The sequence below is a fragment of the Engystomops pustulosus genome, chromosome 4 (genome assembly GCF_040894005.1).
Source record: "Engystomops pustulosus chromosome 4, aEngPut4.maternal, whole genome shotgun sequence".
NCBI lineage: Eukaryota > Metazoa > Chordata > Amphibia > Anura > Leptodactylidae > Engystomops > Engystomops pustulosus.
In genome coordinates, this window is record NC_092414.1 from 78,521,184 (window position 1) to 78,546,533 (window position 25,350).

Consider the following 25,350-nt stretch of genomic DNA (forward strand, 5'->3'; position numbering starts at 1 on the left):
ATTAAAAGGATGAATGGAAAATGGATGAAGGTCACATGAACAACTTAACAAATGTCTATGAGGTAGAAGTGCTCTGCATCATAAAAATACCTTTTATAGAAACAAATCATGGCCATGGCCCATATGAAAAGAAATATTCTTTTTTTATATGCCAATGAGCATTTTGTTTGCCACAAGACCCAGCGCCTCCAACTCCTCCTTCATTGACAAAACCTTCTTACTCCTGTGGAACTGGGAAAATAATAGTCACTGGACCTTTTTGCAGTACCGTGTTAAATTTAAGATTCCTCAGCTTTCAGTCCATGGATTTTCTCAGCTTTACTAGTTATTCTTCTGCTCTTAAATGTTTCCATTCATGAATAGCGCACAACTTCATAACTGTGAGGATCTGAATGCAAAGTACTAAAATGTTGTCATGATGAATAGCAGGACTGTCTTATTCACATCTGGACATTTCATGTTCATGCCCTCCCCTTCTTTGAGATGCTCTGTCTCAATTGGTCAGTCTCTGGATATCGCAGTGATCCCCGGTGTAATGCTACTTGTATGGTTCTTGCCCACTTTCTATACTCTCTATTTAGTGTTTATGCAGCAGTAGCCTATAAGTACTGTGCAGTACATGTGTGTTTTTTCTTCTCAGTAAGCAATGGAGTGGGTCCTGAATTTAGCTTTGCACATAAATGGAGAAGGAAAGATAATTTATAAGAGTATTCATATGATATTTTGCTTTTCCCTATAATATTTACTATCATCTAAATTGTATTTCATCTGTCAGGTTGATTTCTCAGCTATACAGTAAGATTACATTGACATTGCTGTATTTTCTCTTCTCATGGGGAAAGTTCTTCAGCGGTTTGGCTGGAAATATGCTGACCTAACACAGGCAGGAAATATGACCATCTGAATGCAGCATTATATTGTCAAAAAAAACCCAACAATCACACTTCTAAATGGTTCTTTCCTGTAGGACGCATTCTGACTCTCCAAGCAAATTCTCCTTTTGAATCATCTGCTAATACATCATACATTTTACCGAGTCTTAATCTGTGCAACATGGCATTAGAGCTATGCCGATTGTCTGCATTTCAAGAAAGCGACTTGGAAGCTGAGCTACACTTTTTGAAAGGTATTATAACTATTATATGGATGATTTCAATTAGAATATCAAATATGACGTGTCTACAGGCGTTTGTTGTCAACCAAAAACTTGTAGGCACTTCACTGGTCAATGCAGCCATTGTTATCCCCTTATGTGCTATGACTAAGAAATAGGAAATAGTGGCATAAAAAACTAAAAACCGTGGTGTCACTTTTAGGTTAAAACCTTTATGGGTTATGTACTTTTATAGGTAAGACCGAACACCTGATGTTTGTCTTAGGAGACCATGAAAAGTCCTGCGCAATCAAATCCTTCTCAGATGCTATAAACATTAGCAGGGATAATCAGCAGAACTTCAGGTAAGATGTGCTGTAGGACCATTTACTAAAGATTTAAAAAATTATGACATAACATAGATTGGAAAAGGGGGATTAAATATTGGTATTGGTTTTATTGAAAATGTGCGTGGAATGAATTTGGAGCATTCACATGGCAGTCTACTAGGATTTCAAGTTCTTGCTCTTTACGAACACACTGACACACATTTATCAAAACTAGTGCAGTCTGTACTATGTGCAGTTTGCCTGTGGAGTGTGCAGAGTACAGATTCATCAAAACTGGTGCACGGTCTTCATTAATCTGGTGTCTCCTGCACTGCTCAGGAAGTTTGCACCATTTTTTTTTGGTTCACTGTGTTCATGCTGCAGAATTGTGGTGCAGATAAAATTGGGGTGCATGTCAGTATTAAATAGGGTGCAAACTCCGACTAAGCACTAACACGCCCATTTAGGTGCACATATTTTCTGTCTTGCTGCAACACAAAACTGGCACATACACTTTATAGATACATGTACAAGCAGTTTGCATGTTCTTTTCAGAACAGAAAACTGGCGTGAACATTTTAATTAATGTAGGCCACTGTTCTGCATCTCCATCTTTATGTTTGGCATGCTCGGAGTTAGGATTTGGGGTTTTATCACTAAGAAACACTTTTTACCTGTAGGTAGAGGTTAAGTCTTATGGCTTAAGTTTTTAGCCTAACTTCTAGAACCACCACCGATTCTCCATAAAAGTGGTCAATGGCTAGTAAGAATCAAAACATGATCAAGACAGTACTGCAATACCATAAAGTTAAAAAAAACATCATTACCCCCTCCCCACTATTATGGACTTACTGTAGCATGAGCAGGTATTAAAATATTTGATCATTTGCAAATTACATATCTATGATTGTCTAGCTAGGACAATCCCATTAAGTATATATGTTTGATATTTTATATTCAACTATATCACTAATTTTGTTTTCTGTATTGACTTTTACCTATAGTTTAATAAGGAAATGTTATCTGGAAATAGCACTTGTGTACCTGCACATGTCTAGTATGGATGCAAACAAAACAAATACCATATTGTTACATGGCCTGAAAACAACCACTTCCAAAAGAAAGGTAATGCTTATATTATATTTGTCAGAATAGTTACCATTATGCAGTAAGATTTGCACTTTTGTATATTTCTGAAAATAAGCAAGTGGCAGGTATGTGCACAAAATCTTTACTTTTATAATGAAGGATTTCATATACATGCAAAACTATGGGGCTTATTTACTAAGGTCCCGCAGCCACACTTGCGTGGGGTTTTCCAACATTTTCGGGTTTTGCTCGGCTGTGACAGGTATTTAACTGGGGATTGTGCCGCACACGATTGGATTGTGGCGCAGCTGTATATAGATATTATTAAATATATTTAAATATATAGACATTATTAAATATATTTAAAGTTTACAAGCAGGAAAAGGGCTACACAATATAAAAGAAATAGAGCATTGCTGGTAATCTTGCTGTGATCCTTTGTGATCGATAAGGAATAGCAATCTCTTTATTTGCAGGGTTCTTTATGGAGTCCCAGATTCTATATACATTGATAGGGCTGATTTACCATAATGCAACATATGAAATTACATAAGGGGGACCCATTCAGTTGTAGCCACTTCAAGGCACCAGAAAAAAGTGGGATTCTGCCTATATCCTTGTGCACTTTTAACTGCGTGAATGTCCCTGATCTCCCCTACAGTTAGGAGTTAACGGGCGCCACAATTCATGAATCTGGCACACCCTGCACACTATACAGGCAAATTACACATAGTGCAGCTTGCACTGTTTGTGATAAATGTGAGCCATTGTATACAAATAAAATAAGTCACTACAGAGCAGTAACATGGTGAGAGGAAACAATGGAAGTGAGGGCCTTGCTCACAAGACAGACAGGCTTGTAACATTTCTGAGCAATATGTATAATTTGCATCAAGAAAAACAGTTTATAATGCATTGTGCCAGGTTTATAAAGTTAGACAGGTTTTAGACACTTTTGCTAAAAAGAGGTGTGGGTTAGCAGGAAGCGGGTATGGCCTAAGTGCTCAGGAAGTCAGCTTATATGCATTTACTTGGTGGGTGCTCATGCAGAGGGAAGTGAAGGTATTTCTTTCTTTTAAAAAGAGCAACTTCTCGGGTATACAGAATAATACATGGGTAATGAGTTTGTTAATGTGCCCACTCATGTAGACTTATCCTCTGAGTTTAGTCAATCTAAGGCTGCATTCACACACATGTATGGGGGACGTATATACGGCCGACATACATCCCCCATACACTTCTATGGGCTCACGGCCCTGTACGGGAGCGGTACGGTGCAGCACACGTGCAGCACCGTACCGCTCCGTAGCCCGGGAAAAGATAGGACAAGTCCTATCTTTACCCGTAGTACGGCGCCGTGCGCCATAACTTCCTGTGGAGAGGGGCGGGGGTGAGCGGCGCTTACCTCCTCTTCCTCTCCCCACGCTGCCGTGTGCCCGCCGTGCTACGGTGCGGCGGGCACACGGCAGTGTGCATGTAGCCTAAGGCTAGGCTTACATCTGTTTTGTGTTTTCCATTTACAAGAAATCACAACTCAGTGTCATATCTGCTGCTGCTCGGATATTATTGACACTCAATGGACCCATTGTCTTACAGTCTGCTAGGATAGTCTTGGGTATTAGCCATTTTGAATAATGTTGGTAAAATAATGCTGCATGCAGATGGGCTGTCTAAAACATAGGTTACTAATAAGTCACTAACCCTAATTCAGGAGCTTATAAAGATACATTCACACATGGTGGATTTATTGCAAATGGAGGTTGTCTCTGCAGCACCGTGCATAGAATTCTTCAAGCCAATTTAGGAAATTCTTGTAACAAGTCCAAAAAAGGGCAACAAATATGTCACGTATGAGTACAGATGTAAACTAACAAAAATGTGACACAAAAGCTAAAAATTTCAGTAAATATATAATTTTTATATTTGTAAGCTGGCGTGTACAGTTTTGCTTGGGTTCTGATTGCTGGTAAAATAGCCCAACGAGTCCTCTACATTATGGTATATTGCACACACATAGGAGTCCTATCTATTGTATTGCACAAGCTTAGGCATCCCAGTTCTTGGACCTTCTTTTTTGGGGATGCAGATGGGGACCACAAGGGAATGACAGATTCTGAATCAACAACTTTTTATCTATTTACTTACTACTATAAATTTTTTTTTGAAGGTGGATAAACGGCAGGAAAAAGATGAAAGGAAAAGCATAAGCTCAGCAGAGTTATACAGGTTATTGGCATGGATTGCTGTTAGAGCCGCCACTCAGGTACTTTGTCATGCTTTCATAACTTCTATGTTCTACTTTACAACCTGTGCCTGTGTCTTGAGAAAGAAACCACACTGTCTTTTATTCTGACCTCACTTATATATTCCGTAGAGTGCCAATAGAGACGAGTAAAATGGATAGGTCTTAATGCTGTGCTAACAGTTATTTCAGTTCCTAAAAGATCCTTTAAGGATTGAACCTCAACAAAAATGTGGAAGATGTATCTGGTTTCAAACGGAAATAGGAATGAGTCGCTAGCAATGGTTCAGTAGCTGTTAAGATTACAACAATTTTTTTGGAGTCATTTTTATAGTTTTTTATATATCACTGTTACTAAATGGAATAGAAAAGTTTAAGAATGTACATTTTACAGACTTAGGGAGCATTTACACTGCCGTTGTCCGCCGTGCCATAGCACGGTGGCACCGGGGAGAGGAGGTGTGCGCTGCTGATCCCCGCCCCACTCCATAGAGATATATGGAGCATGGTGCCGTATGCCGAGAAAAGATAGGACATGTCCAATCTTTTCACGGCTACGGAATGGTACAGTGCCGCATGTGTGCTGCACTGTACCGCTCCCATACGGCGCCGGCCTATGGGGATCGTATATGTAAGGCCTTACAAATAAAGTGCAACCAGTCAGTTTTTTCCCAAAATTTTTTATTAATAATTAAAGTAAGACAATAACATTCACATGTCAGAAATATAGAAAAAAATGGTAAATGTCTATACATTTCAGCGTGTAGAGCAATGCAATTGTTGTTGGTATAAAAACATCGTGAGCACATAGCTTAGCTAATAAAAAGTATGTATCATGACTCAGAGTCCATGAGATCCTCCTTATGTTGCCACAAAAAAGACAAAGATGGATGCGTGTATAGGATCAAACAATCCTATTTATTAATTCATCAAAAAACAAAATATGCAGGACAAATAACATAAAAACACTTAAAAATAAATCCAACGGATGTATATGACTACCCAGGGCTGATGGTGCCCTGAACTCCCTATCCCAAGCTAATCAATCAAATATCTGCATACAGGAAAAGAGTACAATAGAAATTCAAATATAAACAGTATGATGTCAATGGAATATATAAAGTGACCTGTGCAGAAAAAAGTGCGTTAATAATAATATCCCTGAGCCTGATCATACAATACCAAAATGATCACAAGGTATGCAGGGTGAGAAAAGGATGCGAGCAGGCTAACCGGAACAGATAGGGGGAGTGAGGCAGACCCTTATATCAGTTTACACCATGCTTGTGATGCTTGTTCAGAATTGGCATATGGCTGAGCTACAATACCACCTACAACCTTTAGATAGTTATAGTGCTGTTTTGGGACTAAAACAGACACATAATTCCAATCCAGAAGCATCCCTTTAACATGTATGTCCATATTGTATTCATTATACATTAGGCATATATTTAGATTGGTGTTATTCATCTCACTTAATGTTTCTAGCAGTAGTTTATGCGTTTAGGTTGTGTCCTGATCTCCATGTGATGTTGTTTGTGCTAATAGGGGGCCTACCATGTTCCAAAAGACTCAATGTAGAAAATCACATCACTTAATTAAAGGGAACATGTCATTAAGGACAGGCAGAATAACACTTAATCCCCCCCCCCCCCCACACACACACACTGCGCCTTTGTTAAAAAGTGAAGTGCAGGTGTCCCAGTTTAAATCTACCTTCTCCCACCAGTAAAATTGCTCCCCAAACTTTTTCTGCCTTTGTCTATGATTCACTTGGAACCTGGTGTGACACCTCACTAAAGAACTTGCTCTTTGTCTACTCATTTGCATACGAGAAAAACGGCTGCACTTAAGGTACAGTGCCTCAGTGGCAGATAGGTGAGATGGGATAGACGTTTAACCTTTTACCAGCAGGTATTACTGGTGTGAGGGGTAACATTCTGGTGACAGGTCTTTTTTTAAAGTTATTTTTGCAAAGTCTTTATTTAACTCCTTATAAAGGCAGAAGATAGCTATACAAGGTATATATTATTCACAAATTAATTGAACATGACTCAAACATTTGAGTCCTAAAACCTTCCTTGTGTCTAGAAGAAATACACACAAGGTACTATCAATATGCTGAGAATGTGTGTACCAAAGGAAAGAGAAAAGGGAAAGAGGTTTTTTAGGGATACAGGAAAATCAAAATTCGGTGGTACTCAAATCCTTAAAGAGAACCCCTCATGCAAAATAACCCCCTAATCTAAATATATTTTCATATTCTGCCATTAGAGAGCATTGCCTCTATCTCTTCATTGTCCCTCTACATGCCTGTAAACCTAAGCAATGAGGTCCTAAAGCTGTATGCAAATGACCTGTGAAATGTCCAATGAAGCATTAGCATATTCAAGCTGTCCACTCTATTCATGAGTGGGAGGCACAGCCACACCCCCAGTGCTTGACTGACAGCCTGTGTAATGGTGTGAGGCTGTATAATGATGTGATGGCTCCATGTGCTTGCTGGTGGCCACGCCCCCTGCAGCCTGTGTGTGCATGTGTGTGTATAGGAGAGATACAACAGCTACAGGCAGCCATGTTACACCAGAGCATGTTATAACAGAACATGTCTTGGTGTATTAGGAGGATGCAGCATGTCAGCAGATGCAGCACACACACTAGGAATGCTTTACTATACATTACACACAGACATGAGCAGGGGGAGGGGAGGGGTAACAGGGGTGACATCACTGCCTCTGACCATGTGACCAGCCTCATTTACATGATAAAAATAGATGATTTTACAATGAATAATATATGAATTGACTAGATAAAGGCTGGGATGGGATCCTTGTGAGCTGCTCCAACAGGTAGTAGTGACAGGACTAGTGACACAGACCTGATGACAGGTGTCCTTTAAGTAATACGGTCCAAAACTGCAAAATCGAAGATATAGGAAATGTACAGCACTCACCAGTCTCCTGTTAACATCCTTTTTCTTTCTTTATTGTAAGAATAACATCAATAACAACAAATACTCACATATGGGACATACAAGGGTGCCCACAAGAAGTCAACGGCTGTTTCTTGCAGTACAGCGCTTCTTCCTCCGTTGGACCGGCCGTTGCCTTCTTTTGGGCATCTTCCCCTCACTCCCTCTCTTGTATGTCCCATGTGTACTACTTGAGTATTTGTTGTTATTCCTACAATAAAGAAAGAAAAAGGATTTTAACAGGAAACTGGTGAGTGCCGTCCATTTCCTATATCTTCAATTTTGAAGTATGGTGAATGCTGAGGAGTATTTGCATGACTTATGTTAATTCAGTGCTGTGATATTCTACAACTACCTATAGTTTGACTTGGTTTGAAGTTTTTATCGAGGTTACGAGGTTACTTTCCATGGTGCTGAAAACTCAATATGTTAACCAAACGCAGCATTAAAAGTAGAGCTGTTTAAATTGAGTCGATGGTTAAAAACGGCTACAACTGCAGCAGCCAAGAGTTTATTCTTTTTGTAGCATGTGATAAATAGATTAATAAATTACACCATGCGTTTATGGCATTGTTTTCAGGCTGCAAAAGCTTATTTCATCCAGGTAGGGACAAGCCATGACCTTCTTATTGATTTTCAAGTAAAGTGTTTGTTATTTGGACAGTCAGATAAATGCATGTGAAGAGACAGTGAAGCTTTGCTTCAGGAAACATGCGGAGCTGAGCTAGACAAGGCGCTCTCCTGGGAGCCGGAAAGAAAGATTGTCTGTTGTGAAGACATCTGCTTAGTTTATAGTCATAAAACAATACTATTTTTATATGCCAACATGATAGAGAAAGCCCTCATATTTGGTGATATTACAGCTACTTTCATGCACAGATACCACGGAATCTATTTTTAAATTCTTGGAATCTATGAAAGTCATTAACATATTGCTGTACAGCTTGTAGAAGATTTTGTCTTTTTTCATAGACACAAGTCGTTGAGATATTATTCTGTTGGCAGTATAAGCAGCATCTGTTCGTGAACAGGGTCTCCTGGAAGTTTTATGATCGCACCAGATTTTATGGGTTGGCATAATATCCTATAATCAGATTTGTGAACATTACAGGGGAAAACCTGTTTTCCTTTTTACTATATCTAAACGTTATTTAGTGCTGTGGTACGCTAGAAATGTCACCATTTGTCACCAGGAAGTTTCCTTCTTCTCTGTGTTCTGTCCAGCCTGATAGATAGCTGATGAAAAAAAACTGTCTCTTTACTTCAGTCGTGCATGGACTGTAATATTGTCCTCGCCTCACCTTCATTTAAAGTAACTAGTATGAAACTGGGATTTCAATGACTCAAAATTTTCAATTTTTCAAATCAAGTTGTGTACATATAAAAACTTTTTTTTTCAGGCAGCACTATAAATAGTGTTCCCAAAATATGCCAAAATTCATCAGATGGAGAAGGCTGAACTCAAAATTGTAATTGCTAATTTACGTTGTAATACAGTATTTAGGATAATAAAGAAAAACAAAAGAGTTTAATGTAACCCTCCTGTTGGAACAATTAATCTTCTTGGCAAGTCGTAGAGATAGTTAGAATAAAACAATAACACATCCTCTTTTAGCTTTGACAACTTCAGATGCTTATTTTAATAACCTTCCATGAGACAGCATTCCATTGCACCTTAAAGCACCTTAAAGGAAATCTACCACATGTAGTATTTTACACCAAGGACACTTAAACACTGGTGTATGTCCTCTAAAACAAGTTCCTTTCTTTCTTTATCATCTAATGGCCAAGGTTTGTAAAAAAAATTATTTTAGAATTATGTAAATGAGCCTGCCTCAGTGGCTCCCAACCTTTGAGCTAAAGAAAGACTTCCTGACTTCCATTCCTCTCATATAGTAGCCTCCTCTCATTCTCATCCATCCCTCTCATATAATGGCCTCCTGAACTTCATCCCTCTTACATAGTTGCCTCCTGACCTCCATTCCTCTCACACAGTGACCTCCTGACCACCACCCCTCTTATGTAGTGGCCTCCTGTCCTCCATCCCTCTCGTTTAGTGGCCTCCTGTCCTCCATCCCTTTTATGTAGTGGTTACCTCCCCTTAAATAGTGGCTTCCTGTCCTCCATCTCTCTTCATATAGTGACCTCCTGACCTCCATCCCTCTTATATACTGGCCCCCTGTCCTCTATCCCTCTTATATAGTGGCCTCCTGTCCGCCATCCCTCTTATGTGTCATCCTCCCCTTATATAGTGGCTTCCTGTCCTCCATCTCTCCTCATATAGGGGTCTACTGCCCTCCATCTGTCTAATATAGTAGCCCCTCCCCTCATATTGTAGCCCCGTGTCCTCCAGTATTCTTGGGTATTAAACAAAAGAAGAAATTTGCTACTTACGCTTGCCTCGTCACCCCGCAGTCCCGCTTCCTTTTCCCGGAGTTCTGAGATGACAGAGGAGGGGACCTGGCCATCTAGGGGAGAAGCTACCTCTACACATCTCTGCTATGGAGCACAGTAGAGATGTGTGGAGGCAGCAGGAGCTGATCCCTCCTGGTTTCTGCTCTGCAACCCCATGTGTGTCGGGGCGGGACCAGGAGGCTTGTCAAAGAGTGGCTGCCCAGGACATTCTCCCAACTGCCCAGGATCGTTGGACAGCACCCAAAAATAAGGCCTGTCCCGCTAAATCCGTGACTTTTGGCAGATGACAAAGCCAATAGGGGCTTCTCCAAGACGAAGGCATTAGAAAAGCTGTTCATGTTTCAGGGGGGTACACACCAGCATGTAAGTGTGCTTGGTGTAAAATATTGATTTGTAAAGCTCTACAGAATATCTTGGCACTATATAAATAAAGATGTTCTCTCCGTGTTTGTGTGGGTTTCCTCCGGGTCCTCCGGTTTCCTCCCATACTCCAAAAAATACTGGGAGGTTTATAAGATTGTGAGCCCCATTGGGGACAGGGACTGATTTGCAAAGCTCTGTGTATAACTTCGTAATCTGTTTGCGCTATATAAATAAAGGAATTATTATTATTACTTTATTATTATAATACTGCATCCATGTGGTAGATTTCCTTTAAAGTGAACGGTCACAGTATATCACTTTCATTTTTTTAATAGAATTTTTATTCTTTTTTTTAACACATAATATACAACATTTACAATACAAACATTACAGTCCATACAACATGTAACATACAAATTGGACATAAAAATGTTCTTAATCCCTCATAGATATATAGTCAATAGCTTTTAAGAAGACAAAGGAAGCGCAAGGCAAACATGGTTAATAACCTAAATGATTTTAAGTGATTTTAAGAGGCATGGTGCTATATCTCTAATCTAGTTCTAATTTAGCAACTCCAGGAAAAACTCCAGTTTTCTCTTAAATTTGGGGTATTAATCATCCCATTATCCAATAGCGCTTATTCGTATATTTGATACTCTTTTGCTCTCCTAATCACATTTAAAAAATTAGGCATAGAGCTTTCCCAATTGGAAGCTATTTTCGTTCTCGCTGTCGTAAATATTTTACTTACAGACCATCTGGTTATGACAGGGATATGCCATATTCCAATGTTTTAAAGAGACTTTTCCGGGCACACAGCTATTTCCCTATTGCAGACTTGAGATATAACTTTAAAAGTTTCCTCCCAAAACTTTTTGATATTTTTAACAAGACCACCATACATGGAATTCTTTAGCTTTCATTAGCTTGCATGCTTGATTTGTAAACCTCTTAGGGGTGGTAAATAACATCCCAATTGTAATTTCCATAATGTTTCTAAGTGATTTACCTATAGAGACAATTTGCTTGAGGATGACATAGCTATTTGCCATATACATAGCTCTTTCATTTTTAGGCCATTTAGTTTCTTAATATATATTGACAGTGGTTGCCTCTCATTTCCCTGATATACATCTCCACATACAGTTCACTATCAAGACCGTCTAACAGAAAGTCTGCTCGTGTGCTCATGCAGGCTCCGCAGAAGATGGCTATTGAATTTTTTTTGTATTAAGGGTAAACATTTAGACTAAAAACTATATGCTGTTTAATAGTAATACAGGCAGTCCCCGGGTTACATACAAGATAGGGTCTGTAGGTTTGTTCTTAAGTTGAGTTTGTATGTAAGTCGGAACTGTATATTTTATCATTGTAATCCCAGCCAGAACTTTTTTGGTCTCTGTGACAATTGGATTTTAAAAATGTTGGGTTGTCATAAGAACCAGGATTAACAATAAAACTTCATTACAGACACATTTGATAACTGTTACAGCTGATCATTGTAGCCTAGGACTAGAGTAGAATAAATTACCAATATCCAGGGGTCCGTTTGTAACTAGGGGTTGTATGTAAGTCGAGTGTTCTTAAGTAGGGGACCGCCTGTACGTGTCATTCATCCTGACTGCTTTATAGGGAAGGCCTTTTCATAGATACCTCTGTATTCATAGTTTTATTATAACATGTATAGCTTTATCATGTTTTACCATTTTATAGAGGATATGAATATTTAATGCCTGTGTCATACATGTATTTTATGAAATATCAAATCACAAAAGTAAGAACACTTTTGTTTTGGTTACTAAGGTGGTAAATAAGATGCATTGCCTGAGTAAAAGACAAAGTTCTCAGACTGATGCCAAGGTCCAGTAAGCAACTAATTATGTTCTAAAAGGGAAAAGTCTATTCTGCCAACAAGAGATTGATAAGAAATGCTTTTTAGTCTCAAAAAATATGTTAGGCATTGTTCCATGGAGCTATGTCTATATTACTAGTGCGGTGAATGATATGGGTCCAATGATCTTGGTGATTAGGCAAAGGAAAAATGATGAGATTGTACACAGCATGTGCTATTAAAAAGACAGCAGAGGTATCACCACCAATACAGTCTTGATGAGAAGTAATGTTGGATTATAAAAACGATTGCTAACTAGAGACAGGAGTTACAGTCCCTGTCAGGAGAAAGATATTACCTTTCTTGTAGACTGCCAGTAAATTGCTCTGGGCAGGAAAGTTCAGAAGCATTGTGAAATCTTAGCCTCTGCAGAAAGAACATTAACAAACAGAAAATTACCTGTCTATCGGGATGTCGTGCTGTGAACCTCCTCTGTAAATTCATTACTCCTTTTAGTTTATCTAGTAAAATAAGTTTGTATTCAGTTTACTAACTTTTATTTTTTAACTTTGCTACTCGTTGTAATGTATGTGTGCAGGTAGCTTCAGCCATGTTGGCGTCTAAACAATTAATTGGAGAAAAGGATGTTACTGTTCAGGATACAAAAGGCCAACTTCAACAGCATCTTCCAACTTTTGTTTGTATGGATATTTTAGCAGCTTTCAAGAAGTACTTAAAAGGTAAGTAATGAAAGAGAGGTAGCATTGTTATAGTGAAAGTTGTGCCCTGGTCTTCATTTATTTATTTGTTTATTTATGTATTTTACTCTTTTATTTTACTTTTTTTGTTTTTCCTTTGTTTATATTTACTTACTCTTATTTTATTAATTTACAATTATTTTATGTATGTATTTTTCTCTATATTTTTCTTTTTTATATTCATTTACTGTTGTTATATTTGTTTATTTATTTTTTTACACCTGTGTATTCACTGAACTTATTCAGCAGTTCAATTATTAGGGTTTGTGTCACAAATGAGATAATAAAGGGGATTCAAACACAGTTAATAGGGCTACTGGAGAATAACTCAGCATGCTGCACATTTGTTCCATCATAAAATAAAGTGTTTATTAAAATAGTTTATCTTTTTGCATCGAAAAACTACAAAATTAAGGAGGCCACTCTTTATGTAGTGGGTCACGATGAAATCCTATTACAGCACAGGAGCTTAGAACAAAATCCATTGCTGTCAGAGAATAGTGGCTTAGGGCAGAATCATGGTTGTTTGGCCAATATAGAATCTGAAAGCAGCAACATCTGATTTTTTTTTTTTGGATCTTAACGTCTCTATTGATTTTCCAAAACAATAAGTATAACAGTACTTGTGTACTATAATCATAGAATAAGATAAATACATATAGAGTACAAGGTATAGTATTAAGGTGAAAAAGCCTACAAACAATATAATGTTTAACAATGTTATTTAAAGGAAACCTACCACTTGGGATAGGGCTTATAAGCAGCACATGCCGTGCACCAGCTCAGGGTGAGCTGGTGCCAGCGCTTATCTTCGTTATGTTTTTAAACTGTTTTAAAGCATTTAATCAATTTATTAATGTTTATATCGGAACTAGCTTCCCCGCACCAACATCCGCACTCGGCGCACCATGCGCGCTACCACTTCCTATTCAGGCGCACACACGGTCGCGCGCGTGGTGCGCCGAGCGCGGACCTCAGTGCGGGGAAGCTAATTCCGATATAAACATTAATAAAGTAATAAAATGCTTTAAAACAGTTTAAAAACATAACGAAGATAAGCGCCGACACCAGCTCACCCTGAGCTGGTGCACAGCATGTCCTGCTTAAAAGCCCTATCCCAAGTGGTAGGCTTCCTTTAAGAACAGTTCAATGCCAATATGATTGCCGCTTGTCAACTATTTCATTCACTCCTCTTCTGAAGGCTAATAAGGACTCTATTTTAAAAAAAAATATTATTTGATAGAAGCAAGAGTCCAGCACCAGTAGTGATCTTCTTAAAATGTGTTTGTTTTTATTTCCTCATATTTAAAGCTATACAGAAAAATTTAAATCTTGCTGACGCGTTTCAGACAATTTGATGAAACACGTCAACAAGATTTATATTTTCTGTATGGCTTTTAATAGGAGGAGATCTCCACTCATGCTGGACTGTTGCTGCTTCCTCTATCATTGCACACACTTAATCAGTGTTTGTCCTATGCACATGGAGCTCATTGGCCAGATTGGAAGTGCTCCCTGTGGCAGGAGAGAGCTGGAATATATTTTTCTTTGACATTTGTTATTTTATCAACTAATGGGATAGAGGTAGAGTCCCAGTTTCTTGCTATTACATTTTTTGTCACTATAAGAATATGAGAGATTATTGTGAATGACGTTAAGGTTTAGGGATAAACAGGCCCCAGGGTAGAAGGTATGTGATAATATTTGTAAGGGTTACATGTACCTACAACCATAATACATTTGGCAGTTCAACCAATTTTATTTTAGATATTTTGGTGTGGTTACAGGGTTTTTCACTTAGGGAAGCACTGAGGTTTTATTTTGGTCACAGTATTTCTCATTCTGAGCCTTATGGGTTAACAAATGAGGGGAGCCATTATGTAAATAATAATCTGCCTCACTCCGAATGATGATTATAAACTAATATCTAACAAATCTGAATGATAAACTATTAGCTAACCTAAAATAAGTATAATCCTCACAGCTATTAATATCTCAATAGTTAGATTTATACAATTCTAGGAGAACAGAACAGTACAGAAATTATGATTTGTGTTATACATAATGTGACTGTGTATATTTTTAGGTAGTATTATCTTTATTGTATTTTTTACTGTAAAGTGGATATTTATTGATGTCGACATTTTCTAGTTTCCTTTATTATCAATTATTTGCTGAACGTGGACAACCCGTTTAAGCTCAGCATTTATTCTTGGGATTGTTGTCAGAGTTTCTATAACCAACTGTTTCTCCACAGATGAACAACACAACATTGCTGACAAACAAGAACTCACTGAAGAAAGTCTTATAGATGAAAATAAAAGTGATAGAGATAGTCTGCCTACAGATCTCCTGTCCTGGGTCCATGTTATTCGATATTATAATCATCTGATGAGACTCAAAAATCTGCTGACAATGAAAGGTAAATTACTTTATGCTATTTTTGTTTGTTAAGGCCATAGTCTTCTGGCGTCCCTGTATTTTTTAAAGGGATGCCTCTGTACTTGTGTTAACAGTTAATAAAGCCAAACGGAAACTTTCAGTTTCTGCTGCACCATATGCAGAAATTGGAGACAGGTAGTCATAAACCCACATTGCATAATAAGGACTAGCCATTGGTTCATCTGATAAAAACAGAAAGTTGCGTTTTTTTCCATGAATTAAAATTACATAAAACTGCAGTGCTCAGACACTGGGTAGACTGGTTCATGGGCTATTAGACACTCCAGCCAGAAAGCTTAACTTTTCAAATTCACTCATTTCACTCTTGGTGGGTCAGATTGGCTTTGGGTAATGTGGTTTACCCACTAGACATTTACTCATTGTGGGTTCTTAGTAGAGTGTTTGCTGCTTCATTCTATTGAATATGAGATATAGCACTTCTTCGTATGTGTCTTCTACAATGAGAGGCAAAGCCTTTCTTTCCTCTTATATATATCTAAGGATGGCTCTTTCTTAGAACATTTACATGGATGGTGGGCAGAATATAGGTTGTAAAATAGCAAGTATAAAGTTTACTTATTCTTGTAGTGAGAAGCAGCTACACTGCTGCAACACTTATCTCCAATGCTGCAATATACACTTTATGTTTTCATCCTTCATAAAGTCTGCTATAATACTTTTCAGGTATATGTGTTTTTTTATTTAGATTTTTTATCTTATGAGACCCAGCTAAAATCTCCCCTCCATTTGTAATCAGTTGCTTTTTACACCTTCTCCGAATTTAGGTTCAACTTTACCACACATGATTTGTTAAGTTTTCAGCCCCCATCTTGTAATGATGCCAATATTGTCATATCTCTAAACCTGAAAAATTACATATATCAAATATATAGGGTTCAAAATGAATACATCCTTGATTCTGTTTATCCACCTAATTACCACCTTCCTATAACAAGCTTTACAAATGGGATCATTGTCCTCTCTACAGTGCCATTAGAAAATTCACATAACAAGGGAAGATGGGGAATGGTGTCCTAGAAGATTATGTTCAGTTCTATACTCCCCTTATAATTTAGCAGCAACGCTTTACATTCCTCTTGGGTTACCATCCCGAATCTGGCCACAAATTAGCTGTTTACTGCAAGATGCTCTTCCTGGCTATAAGCTATTCTAGATTTAGCTGGGAATGTTCTTGTTCAAAGCTGTTTTTGGGCCACCCTCCAGCATCTTGATTCACACCTCCATATACCTACATTTATAACTGCTATGTCCTTACAATCAACGTTTATAGGTATCATCTAGAATTGTAATATCTCATGCTCTAATGTCTTCCTACAGATTTTAATGATGGGAAAGCGCCTGCTAGTGACACACTATATACATCTGTCTTTGATAATGGGATTACAGTGCGCTGTGTGCAGATGCACCTGTTCCTCAAAAAGTATCTTCCCTCATATTCCACATGCTGCATCGATGACTTTCCTGCAGAACTACTTTGGGGACTAGAGCAGAAGACAACTGACTTTTACATTCTACTTAAGGTATATTATTTTATATGTGCCTGTATATTTATATGCATGGAAAATAAAATCTTATTATAGTAAATTCAATAGCATTTTATATTATCTCAAAATTCTAGTTAACTTTCCTGTACCAAATCATTTTATTAAAATGCCATTCAAAATAATTATTTCCTATTAAACAACATTTTTTGCAGCATCTGCATTATGAGAAGTCTATGATGTGTCATTCCAATGACAACCCTTCTGGAAATACACTAATAAATTGGAAACTAGATGTAAACATTACACTTTTAAACAGAACATAGGATATACCTTAACTCAAGGAGACAGACGAGTGTTGCTGCTTCAAGTACTCATGGACATTAAGTATCACAAACTGAGACTTTATTGTAGACATAAGTTGAGTTTCATTTTAGCTCCAGACTGGAGCTTTTATCATGGTTATGCCTGATGAAAGCTCGGGTACTGAGCTGAAACGCGTTGCGTTATCTACAATAAAATTTCAGTTCATGATACTCACTGTCCATGAGTACTTGAAGTGCTGACACTCATCTTTCTCCTTGAGTTCGGGTACATCCTATGTTTTGCACATTGTGCCTTGACGCTGGATTTCAAGTGCAGGTAAATTGGTTACATAAAGTCACAGAGCGCTCAAGTTTATCACTGAAGTTAAGCTCACTGCAGGACTCCTCCTCTGTTGTCATTGACTAATTGCTAAACTCTCCACTTCCTTGACTTTGTACAACAATTTACCTATAACTTCAATCTGTTTTTCTGGATGATGTCACCACATTGGACTATGAAAGAAACATGATATGGTGAGTTTTAATCTTCTTGTAGGGATTTATTGGGTCAGTTTCTGCTGACAGGTTCCCTTTAATTATGATGGTATTTTAATCATGTGGTTAGCACCACCCTTAGCACCACCTCAGTGTGACATAATTTACATAGTATCTAAGATCAACATGGCAGAACCCGATGTAATATCGCGCTGCTTAGTGGATTCCCTGTCTTACATCAGGAACTCCGGAATCTGCAGCAGCTCACATTTACTAAGTCACCAGGGGCGCAATTCCCCTTCTATATCCAAATTCGGTAGTCACCACTTAATCCCCTCTTACTCAACCCTCCATTCCCATGGTGCGCGGTGTCCCCTTATAACGAATTACATAAGATCAACATGACATGGTTGAAGAATAGTCCAAGGATCTTATCAGAAATAGCAAGTATAGCTGCTGTCACACGTGTGTCGCTGTGATTGGTAGGTAGAAGCTTCTGTACTGCTGACTGGTATTTATTGAAATCATTTTTGTTTATACCCTAATAGTCAAACTCATTCTCCTGCAATATGATGTTCTAGTTAACCCACAGTACAAGAAGAAAGCATAACAAACAACTTGTTTGTTATCCTTCAGATAGATATTTTAGGCCATACAAAAAAGACCCATGTTTTACCTTACATTTAATGTAATTCAGGTGGTGGATATATTTTAGAAAACACTTCTTTTTTCCAGCTCTCTTTGGAGAATATAGCGTTGAGGTATAAAATAGAATGAGTTAAATATAACCTATAGCAATGGTTTCTTGCTAATGATTCAACTAAATGTCATCTTTCTCCTAATAAATCAGTGTTTTTTTTTCTAATTATTACTATGTTTACATAAAACTGGGAATTTATTTTCCTAGAGAAAATGTTGTTACCTTAGCAACTAGCAAGTAATTAAGCTTTTCTTCTACTTGCTGTGTGCTCGGGAAACATCATTTTGTGTTTAAAGCAATTAAATGACATGTGAATGCTAACTAAAATATACACACTGTCTTCTGCTCTGAGAGTTACAATTTCCTAAATGCCAGCAATGACCTTACCATCTGTTTCCGTAAATGGGGGTGCCAGCTGAATCAGTGGGAAGCCTCTACATTTATAGGATTACAAATCTGACTTTCTTCATGCAGCACACCAAGCTCATCTTTGTAAAGAATCAACCTTCTTCTGCCATAATGTTCATATTCTCAATTAATACATGTTAGAGTGTAGAAATTACACATAGGGTCATAAGAAATGACCTAGAATTTGGTTTGGATTTAATATATGATTTCCACCTCGGCAGAAAAATTGTTCCTGTACTGACCTCCTGAAATAGTTGGCTTTAATCGAAGGAGGAACGTGATGTGAATGTGAAAGAAATTGAATTTCATATTGTAATGTCTGACTTATTACATATTGTTCAGTCTCATAGAGAAAGTATCGGGTTTTGCAATAGCGCTGTACTTATGATCTCAGTTGGATGCATACTGGATGCCAACACAGAGGAGAAAGTGATACTATGACTTTTTGTAAGACATATGTTCCTGTACTGTAAATTAGTTTTCTTTAAATATGCACATAGAAAGATGTATAGAATGTTGTATCCAAGGGCATAGTGCGGGGTTATAGGTGTACAGCCCTTTTTACTTACAGCTAAGTGTGCTCCTGCAGAGTTTTTATTCTCACTGAATACTGGTGCCTTAGAAGGCTTGAAGGCCCACATGCCACACATGGATACAAAGACACTATTGCTGGTGGGTGATTCTGGGGGTCCTTGATGCCTCTTAACCTCTTGTTTTTTGTAATGTGTGTGTATGTGTGTGGGGCAGGATATTAAGTGATTTACCAATTACCTAAATGACAGGAGACTTCACTTTATATATCAAAGCGTAGAAGGACTTTCAGTAGATGTATACTGGTAAATTACCTAATAGCCTGCCCCATACATTACAAAAAAACATATGGTAAAGTGGCCAATCCCTTTAACTACATCTTTCCTTCAACTATTAATTTGTCTTATTCATTCTCTACATACAAGAATATTTATGAAAGAAATAATGGCTTAGTTAGAATACAATGGGAAAGGATTAGCTATGCTTATAACAGGACCTTTCACCGCCTCCGTCAACTTTAACTTGTAACCTTTATTAATAGGATTTTTCTGTATAGCCCTCACAATTCCCATTCAATATGGCACATTTACTTACCCGCCCTGCGCGCTATCCCCGATCCGGACTGTCCGACTATCCTGCATTGTGGCGCGATTCACATAGCTCATGCGCCCGATTTCCTGCATCTGTCGCTTCCTCACTGAGGTCCGCCGGAGTTCACCTTCTTCTTCCTGGTGCATGTAAGTGTTTGGTATTGCGACACAATTTAAATGTAAAATCCTGCGCGGTTTCCGAATCCGTCGCCACCCGATTTGTGTCGCATGAAAGCCGCCACCAATGCGCCAAAATCCGATCTTATGCACTAAAACCCCCTTCTAAATGCGGCGCAAAATCGGCAGGTATCCCAACGATAGTGCGGACCGCGGACCCTTAGTAAACGAGCCCCAATGTCTTAATCTTTTGAACACTACTGAGACTCAGACTGATTCTACCTGTGACCACCTATCTCAGAGTAGAGTAGCATATCCTCTACTGGGAATAACCAGACTATGCTAAAACTATAGTCAGATGGGTGGTCCTGGATTGCAGACAGCCCAGAATCTCCCATTTGACAATAGGGAGCTGAAAATTTCTTGGGAATGTTCAGGACTATCTAGAACATTCCAACTGCAACAGAATTAGTTGAACAATATACTCATTAAACGATGCAAAGAGTTGGTGTTTGTAAATGTGATAAAGATCATCTTTTTCCATGGTGTGTAACAAAGCAAATGCTGACTACTCACACCTTGCTCCAAAAAACTACTTTTGTAGTTCGCTCTTTTATAGGAATAAGGGAATTAATGCAGCTCTTGTGTCTCAGCACCAAGGCCAGCGCCCATGTCTGGTTATTTTTAACATTGCTGTACCCAAGTGGCATATTTTTGATGTTTGTATGTATTTTATGCTAATCTCTATTAAGTAAACTGCATATCTAATACACTTCTGTGAGGACAATAGTTGAAGAATAATGTGCAAATTTAGCTCCAGAATTACAATGTAAAATTCATAATATCAGACTTCATCCAGAAAACAATTAAATGTAGTTGACATCTCCAAGCAGCTTCCCATTAAAATGTTGTATAGACCTATTTGTTTGGTTTCATATATTATCATTCTGTCTTCCTCAGATCATGTGCTGCAGTTAGCTGACAGGTGCAGGCAGCCTCATGTATTACTGTCTGTAGCATCCAGCTAACAAGCATAGAGTCCTTTGATTATTTTGTTTCATTACAGAAACAAAGCTTTGTTGCTTTTAAACATGTCACGATGAATTCATTCAAACTCCCCCCCTAATGTAATGTAATGGCATCACATGTTGTCTACAAAGATAAAAGTGTCATTATGCAAGCGCTCTTTATTATGGGTAAATGGGCAAATCCACATCTGAAATTCATAAAGTCCTTTATTGGAAATCTAACATGCAAATATTTTGATTTCAGGAAATAATTAAGCTTTGGTAAATGTTAAGCCAGTTCAGTGCAGGGGGGGGTTGTTTTTCCTGAGTTATTGATTTCATCCTCCTTTGGTCTAGTGAATAGACATAAAGTGATTGGACTGAAAAGTAAGAATGATTTCAGTTAGAGAATCCTAATAAAGAGGAGACAATTATGTTTGTTAGGCCTGGACTATTATGATATTTAGAGTGGCATTATCGCTAACATTTACGAGGTTACAGATCCTTATTGACAGCATACATGTCGATTATTGCCAGCAGCTGACTATACACCTCCTACCTTCAGGAGATGGAAAAGGCCATGGTGAGCAGATCTTCCATTCTATAGAATCGCATGCTTTTATTGTAATTTGAGAAGATATCTTGAAGGGTATTGGACATAAGCACCAACTGGAATTTTGTTTGTGCTATGTTGTCTATGTTGTGCTTTACTCCTATGGAGTGAGAGTTGGTCTGGATTCTAATGTAGTACAGGCAGTCCCCGGGTTACATACAAGATAGGGTCTGTAGGTTTGTTCTTAAGTTGAATTTGTATGTAAGTCGGAACTGTATACTTTATCATTGTAACCCCCAGCCAAATTTTTTTGGTCTCTGTGACAATTGGATTTTAAAAATGTTGGATTGTCATTAGAACCAGGATTAACACTAAAGCTTCATTACAGACACCTGTGATAACTGTTATAGCTGTTTATTGTAGCCTAAGGCTAAAGTACAGTAAATTGCCAACATCCAGAGGTCCGTTTGTAACTAGGGGTCGTATGTAAGTCAGGTGTTCTTAAGTAGGGGACCGCCTGTATACAGACACATAAAGGGAACCTGTGTGTAGCATGGTATATACTGTACCAGTGATGGCTAACCTATGGCACTGGTGCCAGAGGTGGCACTCGGAGCCCTTTCTGTGGGCACCCAGGCCATCACCAGAGATGACTCCAGGTATCTCCTGCAGTCCCAGACAGCCCAGGACTTGCTGTGCACAGAGCTATTTTAAAGTGACAGCTCTACCTGGGACTATTTTCTGCTTTATTGGTGTCCTCAGGTGCTGGTATCAATGAAAACTGTGACAGAGAAGGGAGTATAAATCACAAATTACATTTTTGTGTTGGCACTTTGCGATAAATAAGCGGGTCTTTGTTGTAGTTTGGGCACTCGGCCTCTAAAAGGTTTGCCATCACTGGTATACTGTACATCAGGAATTGCTGAGCAGATTGACTAGTTTAAAGTGGCACTGTATATCTTACATCAGTTAATTCTGAATTGTACTAAATCTGTTCCCACAAATCTATGTACTGTATTGCTCCACTTAGATATTCCGCCATTATTACACACCACCTCCAAATACAACAGCATGTTCAATATAATTGACTAAAGGTAGAAAGTTGCACATTAGATCATTGCCTCCTATATGAAATAGGCAAAATGAAAGTTAGCCTAAAGGAAAAAAAAAGAGAATTAAAAATTGTAAATCATTACAGTTTTACAGCTGATAATGGGGGTGCTTGGTGTCAGACCCCCATAGATTTGAATACATTAAAAATACATAACCCAGAAAATGTCTTTGAATGTAGAATTTCTTATAGATTAAGTGGAGGAAAAAAGGAGATTAGGAAAAATTTAGAAAAATAGTGTAAAGTTCTGCAAAAGAAACTCCGCTTTAATTTTAGCTGAATTACAGTCTTTTTACAATGATTTTCTGGCTGTGAACTATTAAACCTTGCTTTGCTCATTTTTGGTCATAACCATTAACACCTTATGATGCTCAGCAAATGAAACTATTATACCTCATTACTTTCTGTGATTTCAATAAAAAAAAAGTTTTCTTACTATTAAAAATAGTATGAATGTGCAACTATTTGTAGCTTTACAAATGCCTGACTCTGCAACATGCATACTGCCATAGGAAACTCTTCAGGAAGCAAGATTATCTTTCTAAACGCGTCCAGTAGACTGATGTAGCTTCTAAATTGTATTGTATTCTGTCGAATGCTCGGTTTTGCCTTAAGTCTCATTCACATAGCAAATCCTGTTCATTACTACATGGTGCCCCTAATGTTCCATATTGCAGAGCTGTAGGCACTCTCTCAATTGCCATGCGTTGTCTTTATAACAAAAAATGCAATCAATGGAAGTCACTCTGATAACTCTGTAACCTATCATTAAAAATGATAAAATGTCCATATTGTATGTCTCGGTTTGAAATCAGCATATTGAGATACAGAATAGGTCTTAGATTTCTGTTGGTTTTTATAATGAGAATTCTGTACTTATGGCACATGACAGTGATGGCAGGATGGAAGTGCCCAAACTACAAACACAACCCATGCATTATTTGCAAAGTGCGCCAACTTATCACTCCCTTCTCTGTCACAGCTCTTAATTGTATTAGCATACTGAGGACACCAATATGGTAGAAAGAGGGTGTTGAAATTCAGATTATTATTGTAGCTTCCCTCCACTGCCTCTGAACAGGAAGCCCGAGGTCTGGAGCAGGACTGCTAATGATAATAAAGCCCTTTACACACCTCCTCGCTCCTCCAGCAGTCCCAGGCAGCCATTGATGTGTCTCTTTAAAATACTTCTGAACAAGGCACATCCTGGGCTTCCTGCTGGGGTAACGGCTTGGGGTGCCCACGGAGAGGCATCTGAGTGCCACCTCAGGCCCATGTGCCATAGTTTTACAACCGCATATGATATGAGGGGTTGTACTAGCACATGGACCAACTTTAGGGCAACTTTATAAAAATGTACAAGAGAAACATTCATTTTAAACAAACACCATTGATATGAATAAGAAAATAAATAAAACTTTTCTGCATATTGTCTGTGACACATCTAACAGACCAGCAGATATAATGCCAGCAGATATGGTTGTGCAAGTTTCAGGACCTGTTATCGTTCTGCATAATATAATCCATACACCCCATCTTAATTCCTCAAATACTGGATTTAAGAACTATCTGATTAAAGTGAAGTCCCTCTTCACAGAAGGCATTTTTGCATCAGTTTTGAAGATTATAGATACCTGTGAATGTCATTACTTATCTGATTCCAGTTATAAGTGACATAAGTGTGAAGCTTTTACATCATTTTTATGGATATAAAAACTATCATTTTCATATTCATGTTTTCAGGAAAATTTGGAGAGCAATGAAGTTCATCCGCCTCTTCCACAACCATTGAAGTCACCTTCTAGTGGGTCATTGGAAAGTAGATTAATCGGCCACATGGAGCAAAAGGCAGTACAAGCATTAGACCAGGAACTTTGTCTACAGTGGTATTTTCCACCCTTGGAGAGATCAAAACAAGATAAAAACCTGGTAATGTAAAGTTTAAGAAATGGTTTTGCAGTATTGGATCTTCTGAATTAGTTTGTAAAATTCTGTATGATTTCTGGTTTTAACCTATATACTATATATTAATCTATGAAAATATTGGTATATCTGCACACAAACACCTAGATCATAACTGAAACACCTACCAAACAATATCACAGACATATTTCTTAGGAAAATATACAAGTTTATTAATTCGTTATTACCGTAAAAACATATCAAAAAGTTGATCACAAAAGACAACCCCTATAATCAGAAAACACATCTCCCTACCCAATTATTTCACCAAAAAAAAATTACATTATAGTAAATAGAAATGTTGACTGACAGCAGCAGCATAGCTAGAATACATCAAACTGTTTTGTGACCAAAATAAAATTGAATATGCAGAGCAAGGGCAAGGATCCACAGGCCTGACAAAGGGAAATGCTGGGAAGGCAAAAACACTTAAGATATGTAAAAAGCAAAGATAAAATAATAAATTAAATGCAATTGATCACATATAGTAAAACATCCATCCAGCCTTTTTACCAGCAATGATTCTTTGTCCA

The 25,350-nt window shown here is 38.0% G+C and overlaps 1 protein-coding gene across 3 annotated transcripts in view; it reads left to right on the forward strand.

The window, feature by feature from the left end:
- The window catches only part of CFAP54 (cilia and flagella associated protein 54), a 218,521-nt gene that overhangs the window by 186,414 nt on the left and 6,757 nt on the right, over positions 1–25,350 (forward strand). For all 3 annotated transcript variants that reach the window (XM_072146463.1, XM_072146461.1, XM_072146462.1), the window contains exons 58-65: positions 968–1,126; positions 1,350–1,458; positions 2,427–2,547; positions 4,679–4,774; positions 12,935–13,076; positions 15,352–15,516; positions 16,875–17,077; positions 24,599–24,784. In XM_072146463.1, coding sequence (XP_072002564.1) covers positions 968–1,126; positions 1,350–1,458; positions 2,427–2,547; positions 4,679–4,774; positions 12,935–13,076; positions 15,352–15,516; positions 16,875–17,077; positions 24,599–24,784 — 1,181 coding nt within the window. The remainder of the gene's footprint in view (positions 1–967; positions 1,127–1,349; positions 1,459–2,426; positions 2,548–4,678; positions 4,775–12,934; positions 13,077–15,351; positions 15,517–16,874; positions 17,078–24,598; positions 24,785–25,350) is intronic.